We start from the raw sequence: 8404 nt of genomic DNA, 5'->3' as shown, positions 1-8404 counted from the left end.
TTTTTTTTTTTTTTTCGGGTCCTTTCAATCTGCACGGTGGTGGTGCTGTGTGTGTGTGATGGGGGCTGCTGTGCTTTATTTATTTATCCACCCCCCCTCCGCTCCCCTCCTTTTTCCCTTCATTCCATCCCCTCCCCGTTAACTGTATTTTTTTTCGGTCTAACAGTCGGCTGAGGGTTGGGGTGGTGAAGGGGGGGGATATATTTTGCATCGCGCTTTAGCAGGAATGTGGAAGCCGCAGCTTTAGTGAGGGGACCCACATTTCCAACAGCGGCGGTGCCCGGGGAGCTCAGCGTCCTCCTGCACGCATCGGTTTGGCCGTGCCGTAGCGCGGGGATGCGCACGCCGTATTTATACATCCATCATCCCCAGCCACGCCGGCGGCGAGCTGCGGTTTGGCCCTGGATCCGTCCCTCGGCCCTTTTCCTCCCGTCCGCACCCTGGGATGCTCTGCGTGGGGACGGCGGGACGGGCAGCTCCCAGCCCGGAGCCCTCGGGGACGGAAATGGGATCGGAGAGGAGAGGGAAAAGTTTTGGGCCCTTTCCCGGCGTGCAGCCTGCGGGGCGGATGGATGGACGGACGGACGGATGGATGGATGGGTGCAGGCCCTGCGGATTGGGGCGATCGGGGATGAAAACGCAGCTTTTCTTTTTGTCTGCTTTCAGGAAAAAGCCCTACGTTCCCACGGGTTGGGTCGGTGGGAGCCGCTCCGCTTTTGTTCCTCCGCGTGTCTGTGTTTTTTGGGGTGTGTGAAGTTGTCCTCCTTGTCCCCCCGTAGAGAAACGCCCCGCGTGCGGCACCGGTTCCCAGCTAGATCTGGAGATGGACGCGGATAAGGGGAAGCAACGCCAGTACTCTCAGAGGTGGGCACGCCGGCGCTCTCGAGGGAAACGAACCGCGCTGAAGCAGGGAGCGGTGGGCAGCAGGGCCCCCGGGTACCTGCCTGGGGTGTGGGGAGGGGATGCCGGACCCGACCTGGGCACGCTGGGGTCCCGCTCACTGCATGAGCCCCATCCCCATCTCCTCGCCCAGGGCCGGCAGTCCGTGCGCTTCTCTGCGCAGAGCAATCCGTTCTCCCTCAGGAATCCCCTTCTCCCCCGGAGAGCGGCGGCTGGCCGTGCGGTTGTGACAAGTGCATGCGTGGGGGGTCGGGGCGCTGGGGTTGGGGTTGGGAACCGCTTGCTGCCTCCTTGCCTGGCCTTGGGGCAAAGCTCTGCTTCGCCGCCGCGCTGTCCCTGCTGTCGCGGCGCCCGGCTCTGAGGTCACTGCCGGCTCCGCTTTGCCGTGTGTGTGCCGGGGTGGCAGCGTGGCATCGTGGGGTGCCGGGGTTCGGTGCCCGCTGTCCCCGTTGCGATGTCACAGCCAGGCCTGCACTGTGCCGCTCGTCCCTCTGCCTGGGCGGGCGGGCGCTGCCGGTTCCAACTGTGCGGCTTTGGTGTCTCTGCCGGCTTCCAGAGGGCACAGCTCTGCCCCCACCTCCAGGGGCCGTGAGCCGGGTGTCCCATCCTGCCTGCTCCCTCTTTTGGTCTCCAGGGTGGCTCCGAGGGAAGTGGGTTCCCCTCGTTGCTCCTTCCACACCCGCTCTGCCCGTCCTCTTTGCACCGCTTCCTTCTCCCCTCTGCTTGCGGGGCAGCTGCAGAAGCCCCCCAGGCTGGGGACCTCACCCCGGGCAGCAGTGCAGCCCTTGGCCCCGCATTCCTCCATTTGGGATTCCGCTCTCTCCTCGCACAGTGTGGGCTCCTCTGGGATTTGGGGCCCTGCAGGCAGAATGTGGGGGTCTGACTCCGTTCCCATAGTGCAGACCTATGGGGTGCGGGCACACACCCGGCTCTTCACACCCCTTGGGGCCCAGTCCCGCACTCCTGGCCCTGCTGGGATGGGCTTTCTGCTCCAGCCGCTGTTGGCTTTCAGTTGATTTTGCTCGGGGAGGGAAATCTGAATGAGAAACGCCAGTCAGAGCCCTTCGGGGGGCGGAAACGTGGGGTTTAATTGGTTCCATCTTGGGTGAATTCTTCTGGCACACGATGCCTCCAAGCCGTTCCTCTGGAACGGGGATTTCTGAGCCTCCTGCCCCAGGTTTCACGTGTTGTTTCTGCTTCCCTGGCTTACGTTCCTTATGCCGCCTTTTGCCTCAGGGTAAATTCTTCCTGCTGAGGAAAAGCTGGGCCGGGGGCCGGGGGCGCAGGGCCCACGCGGGACGGTCCCTGGGGCTGGCAGCAGGACGGCGCGTTGCGGCACAGGGAGCCGGCCTGGGCACAGCATGGCAGCCCACGGGCATGTGGGTGGCTTTGATGCTGCTTCCCGCCCGGCAGCTCGGGGCTGGGGATTTTGCAGTCGGGCCTTTGGTTTCTCCTGAAAAGCTGCTGCTCCGGGCGGGGGCCGCTTGCACGCAGCCTGCGGGGATGTGCAATGGGTTCAACCAGAGCTGGCTGTGTGCTGGGAAGGTGGGGATGGTGCAGCCCCTTCCCCTGGCAGGGCTGAGCTTACGGGGTGAGAAGGCATTGTGCTTTTGGGGGAAAACGTGGCAGAGTACGGGCGGAGCTGGGTGGCATGAGAACGGATGGAGTGCTGGCAAATGGAACGGGACAAGGGGCAGTGGGGGGCACGGCTGTGCCGGTGCCACATCCCCAAGTCCCCTCCTGCTGATCTGATGGGGCCCTGAGGGGACAGCCGGGGACATCGGGCTCTTTGCTTTCGCCTGCTGCAGTCTGAGGCTGTGTGGACTCGTGCTGCCCAGCACTGGGTGCTGCTACCCGGCGCTGCCCTGCGCTTGTTGCTCCGTGCCCAGCTTGCTCCTGATGGACGCCTGTCAGCCGGGGACCCTGCTTGGGGGAGCGAGACTGTGCTGGTGGAGGGCTGGCTTCTCGCTTGGCCGCTGGCACCCCGCAGTACCCAGGCATGCTCGGCTCACCCCCCTCCTTACCTCCCCCTGCCCCATTTGCTGCCCTACCTGTGCCAGGCAGCCCTGTGGCCGCTCGCCGGCCCCGAGGGGCGAAGCGGCGCCGGTCCCCGGGAGCGAACCCTTCTCGTGGCCGTGCCGTGCCGTGTCCGTGAAAAGAATCTCTTGTTTCTTTTTATTTCAGCGAAGGCGAGACAGAGAGGGCTGCCAAAGTAGAGACGTTCCCTAGAGAACTGTAGCTTGACTTAGCGGCAGTTTGGTAGGAAGTTGGAAGGCTATAGTGAGCTGCGGGGCCTGGCGCTCGTACCCACCCGTGCCATCATCTACCTCCATCAATCTGGAGCCTCATCGACACGTCTCCCCAGGCAGCTGCGGCCATCTGGCTTCTGAGGCCAGCCTGTGAGTACCAAACACGGTGTGCACCATGTCTTGTCTGTGCCGGGCCACCGCCGGCCTCGCTGCAGCCGCCTGCGCACCCCTTCCCCTCCACGCGGCGCCGGGCCTCGCTCTGCCACGATGCCTCTCCCTTCCCCGTGCATCCGCTGCTTGCTCTTTCCACCTCCCTCTGCTTCCTTCCCTGCCTGGGAGCTCCGGCCGTGCGCACTGATGGAGCCCTCCTGGGTGCCCACGATGCCTTCTTTGCCTCAGCAGCAGCTCCTCCATCCCACTGCCCGGGCACACAGCGCCGTGCCCAGCGGAGCTGGGGGGAGACGTGCTGCAGCATTCCCCACCTTTCATCATTTCCATTTTAATGGATTTTTCTTTCTTTTTTTTTTTTTTTTTTTGCCGTGTGTCAGCTTCCATTTTTCATAGTTAGCTGAGAATCTAGAAAAAGGGAGTTTATGTATTTTTCCATCTGCTTTATATCCCCTCCGGCCCCTCCCCCCGCCGTCCGAGCTCAGCCCTGGGAGGGGGGAGCAGTCCCCCTATGCTCGAGATGAAGCACTGCACAGTTTATGAAATTAAGCTGGGACAGGAACAGGGATTTTTTTGGCACCACCGCTGTTTCTTTCCCTTTTTTCTGGGCAGGTTTGCAGCGCTCCACACACAGCAGTTGCAGCCGCTTCGCTGTTAAATAAGAACTGCTCAGGTGGGGCGGAGTGGGAGGCTGCAGCAGGTCGTGCTCCCCCCTTCCATGGCAGCTGCAGGCTGTGCTGGGATCCTCCGTTTCTTTGAGCAAATGGGGCGGGCAGAGCTTTGTGTGGTCCGGGGTGGGGGGGACAGAGGGCACGGGGCACCTGCTGCGAGGGCAGAGCAGCGGCTCGCTGGGTTGGCTCCAAAAAACCTTTTCTAATCATAGCTCTGGCTTCCTGTTTTCCTGCTCTGGCCAGGCAAGGATCGAAGGAGCACTGCAGCTTCCCACGCTGCAGGGCGGCCACTGGCCGAGCCATGGTGGCAGAACTCAGGCCTTGGTGGTGGGATTCAGGCTGTGATGGTGCAGAGATTTGGGCTGTGATGGTTGGGCTCAGGACCTGGTGGTGGGGTTCAGGCTGTGATGGTGGTGGGGTTCAGGCTGTGATGGTGGTGGGGTTCTGGCCATGGCGGTGGGGTTCATGCTGTGGTGGTGCAGGGATTCTGACTGTGGTGGTGGGATTTTGGCTGAGGTGGTGGGGCTCGGACCATGGCCACGGGATTCAGGTCGTGGTGGTAGGATTTGAGCCGCAGTGATAGGATTCAGGCTGCGATGGTAAAGCTCAGGCCATAATGGTGGGATTCAGGCTGTGCTGGTGGAGCTTGGGCCACGGTGGTGGAGTTTGAACTGTGATGGTGGGGTTTGTGCTGTGATGGTGGTGGTGTTCAGGCCATGATGATAGGATTCAAGCCATGGTAGTGGGGTTCAGGCTGTGATGGTGGTGGGATTCAGGGCCATGGTGGTGGGTTTGAGGCTCTTGGCAGTGGCAGGAGAACGCTGACCTGGGGATGTCAGAGTGCTGTGCTTGTCCCAAGCTGTGGTATAGGCGTTGTAAGCAGTGAGTTGTCACCTCTGACAGCGTTTGCTGGCACAGACTGGTGCAGGGCAGGGTTCCCTGTGGCTCTGTGCACGGCTCTGCTTTCATGAGAGAGAGCTGACCCCAGTGAAAGGGATGCTCTGAAGTGACGCCTGGGGTACTGCAGTGCAGTCTGCTTTGCTCCGGGTGCCCCCAGCTGCCAGAGCCCAGTGCTGGCCGGGACGGTCCTGTTTGAGGCTCTTATTGAGCAGCTCCCATCCTGCCCTCAGCTCCAGGTCCCTGAGCGGGGCTGCTGCTCCCAGGACCTCAGGCTGCTTAGCACCACCCGCTGCCACGTGGCCCCTGCCCTCCTGCACTGTGGTCTCATCCCCACGTGCCATGCGGGTCAGCAGGTCCCGCTCTGTGCCTCGCTGTCCCCGGCCTCCCTGCCCTCCTTTGCAGCAGCGTTCTGCAGGGAACCCGTGCTCATCTCGTGCCTGGTTCCTCCTGGTGCCGGCTGTGGTGGGGATGGGTCTGTGCCGTTCTGGTTTCTCCCTCCGTGGCCTGATTTCTGCTCCAAATGGAGGTCATCTCCCTGCAGCTCTGTCACCCGGAGAGCTGGGGAAGGGCTGAGGAGCTCCTTCCTTCTTGTGGAGCTGCTCCCGGTGCTCTGTGCACAGACACGGAGGTCCTGCCTGCTCCCAGCCCGGGGTGCAGCCAAAATAACGTGTGCAGCGTCTGATGGCAGTGCTGGCTGAATCAGCGTTGGGTGTCGGGTGGGGAGGAATCAGGACTGCTCGTGCCTCAGCGTGCCCTGCCAGCTCGGGCTGTGATGTGAGCAGCAGCACTGCCTGCTGATGTCGGGCTGCTCCGCTGCCGTCATTTTCTTGCCGTCCCCACTCAGATGTTTCCTATTAACTAAAGATGGATTTTAGAATTCATTTTTCCAAAGTATTTAGCGTCTCCATAAATCTTCCAGCCCCGCTGCAAGCAGGGCTTGTCCTGGAGCGAGTGCTGAGCCGCCTATGGTTGCTGCAGGTGCCCTTACTGGGGCTCCTTGGGGTCCTTGCGTCGCTGCCATGCTTGCGCCGTGCTCCGTGTCCTGCAGCCTTCCCCGAGGTGCTGGGGAGCAGCAGTGATCCCTGCGGCTGTGAGGGCCGGGGGAGCCCGTCGGGAGCCCTGGGCAGGTGCTGTGCGGATATGAGCTGCCCAAAGGGCCGGCTGCCCCACTGTGCTCTCCTCCTCTGTGCTCCATCTTCTGGAAGGGTTTTCTAGGAAACATCTCCTGGTGGTTGCTGCGTTGCTGTCGGCGCGGCTCAGCCCTGTGGTGGGCCCTGGGGGCTCCTTCCCATGGGGAGCACTGTTGCAAAGCCCCGTGGGGAGGCTGGAGAGGGCTGCCGAGCTGCCGCCCCCCATAACCGCCCATCTCTCCCCGCAGGATGGCGGAGCCTCGCTTCAACAACCCCTACTTCTGGCCGCCTCCCCCCACCATGCCCAGCCAGGTGAGACGGGTGTCTGGGGAGGAGGGAGAACGAATGGAACAGGGGCACTTCTGACCTTTCTGCCTCCATCCCTGCCAGCTGGACAACCTCGTCCTGATCAACAAAATCAAAGAGCAGCTGATGGCGGAGAAGATCCGGCCCCCGCACTTGCCCCCCACCTCCGTTGCCTCCCAGCAGCCCCTCCTGGTGCCCCCCTCTCCTGCTGAAAGCAGCCAGTCCATCATGTCCCTCCCCAAGCTGCAGCAGGTGCCAGGCCTCCACCCGCAGGCGGTCCCGCAGCCTGACGTGGCTCTGCACGCTCGGCCGGCCACCAGCACCGTCACAGGTACCGGCGCTGCTTCGGGGGGGATTTAGGGGGGTCTGCCTTGGATCCTGCTGCCTGAGGGCCACTCGAGTGTGGGGGAGGGCGTGGGGCGGGCAGTGTGTGCCCCACTGACACCCGCCTGTCTCTGCTGCCAGGGTTGGGGCTGGCATCCCGTGCGCCCACAGTCAGCACCTCTGAGTCCAGCACGGGCACCACCACCCCTTCCACACCCACCTCCACCAGCCAGAGCCGCCTCATCGCTTCCTCGCCCACCCTTATCTCAGGAATCACCAGCCCGCCCCTCCTCGACTCCATAAAGACAATCCAGGGCCACAGCTTGCTGGGGGCACCCAAGACGGAGCGGGGCCGCAAGAAGATCAAGGCGGAAAACCCTTCGGGGCCGCCCGTCCTCGTGGTTCCCTACCCCATCCTGGCCTCGGGGGAGACGGCCAAAGAGGGCAAGACGTACAGGTAGGTGGGCGCCAGGCGTGGGAGCCGGGCTGCGGCAGTGCTGTGGCGATGGGGCAAGGAGGAGGGGTGCAGTGAGGCGTCCTGCCCCAGCCCGGCCCCCGTGGGCTCTCCCTGCAGGTGTAAGGTCTGCCCTTTGACGTTCTTCACCAAGTCGGAGATGCAGATCCACTCCAAGTCGCACACAGAGGCCAAACCCCACAAGTGCCCCCACTGCTCCAAATCCTTCGCCAACGCCTCCTACCTGGCCCAGCACTTGCGCATCCACCTGGGCGTGAAGCCCTACCACTGCTCGTACTGCGAGAAGTCCTTCCGCCAGCTGTCCCACCTCCAGCAGCACACCAGGTGCCAGGAGGGGCTCTGTGGGGCTGGGAGTCCCCGGTGGGGTGGGGTGGGATGGGGTGGGGTGGGGTGTCCGCTCGGCACCACCTTCTTCTCCTTGGCCATCTCCGGCTGTGGTCTCCAACCCATGCAGCTCTTCTGGGTCTCAGCCCAGGGTCTCCTTCCCCTTGTGCCCCATCACTGGGTCCCTTCTGTGCACGTGGCTGTCATTGCTGAGCTCGGTGGCCGTGTGGGTGCTGGGAGCTTTGCAGGGTTTGGGGCTGTGTGGGTTCCCAGCCTTGCTGGGGCCGTTGCCTGACACGTTCCCCTCCCACCATACCCACATCCTGTGCAGAATCCACACCGGTGACAGACCCTACAAGTGCCCACACCCCGGCTGCGAGAAGGCATTCACACAACTCTCCAACCTCCAGGTCAGCAACTCCTGGGTGACGGCGGGGCGGGGGGCACTGAGTGCCAAACCGCACAGGGGGCGAAGCTGGGGGGACTCAGGGCTCTCCCGGCCCCGTACCCCCGTAACAACCCAACCCTGTGCCGCTCTCTGGCAGTCTCACCAGCGACAGCACAACAAGGACAAGCCCTACAAGTGCCCGAATTGCTACCGGGCCTACACGGACTCGGCCTCGCTGCAGATCCACCTCTCAGCGCACGCCATCAAGCACGCCAAGGCTTACTGCCGCAGCATGTGCGGCCGTGCCTATACCTCGGTGAGCGGGCGCTGGGGGCACGGCCCGGTGCAGCCCCCCGTAACACCCAGCCCCGCTGCTCACCGTCTGTCCCTCTGCCCCACAGGAGACGTACCTGATGAAGCACATGTCCAAACACACCGTGGTGGAGCACCTCGTCAGCCAGCACTCTCCTCAAAGGACCGAATCCCCCGGCATCCCCGTGCGGATCTCGCTCATCTAAGTGGGCTCTGTCCCACCCCGCTGCTGTCGGGGGGTGGCACCGTGTTGGCCC

The 8404-nt window shown here is 63.3% G+C and overlaps 1 protein-coding gene across 2 annotated transcripts; it reads left to right on the top strand.

Moving 5' to 3' along the window:
- The first annotated feature begins 83 nt into the window (after positions 1-83).
- Positions 84-8398, top strand: ZNF362 (zinc finger protein 362). 2 transcript variants are annotated; one of them, XM_010722882.3, is made up of 9 exons: positions 86-864; positions 3085-3299; positions 6267-6330; positions 6409-6655; positions 6790-7105; positions 7223-7447; positions 7779-7857; positions 7993-8151; positions 8237-8398. In XM_010722882.3, the coding sequence occupies exons 3-9, from the start codon at positions 6268-6270 to the stop codon at positions 8351-8353; spliced, it is 1206 nt and encodes a 401-aa protein (XP_010721184.1). In that variant the 5' UTR covers positions 86-864; positions 3085-3299; position 6267; the 3' UTR covers positions 8354-8398. The 2 variants fall into 2 exon arrangements, with proteins under 2 accessions (XP_010721183.1, XP_010721184.1); XM_010722881.3 differs by lacking the exon at positions 3085-3299 and having other exon boundaries at positions 84-864.
- Positions 8399-8404: the final 6 nt, after the last annotated feature.

This window comes from Meleagris gallopavo, chromosome 23 (genome assembly GCF_000146605.3).
Source record: "Meleagris gallopavo isolate NT-WF06-2002-E0010 breed Aviagen turkey brand Nicholas breeding stock chromosome 23, Turkey_5.1, whole genome shotgun sequence".
NCBI lineage: Eukaryota > Metazoa > Chordata > Aves > Galliformes > Phasianidae > Meleagris > Meleagris gallopavo.
The sequence above is the reverse complement of the archived record's forward strand: the minus strand, read 5'-3'. Positions and strand labels throughout refer to the sequence as shown.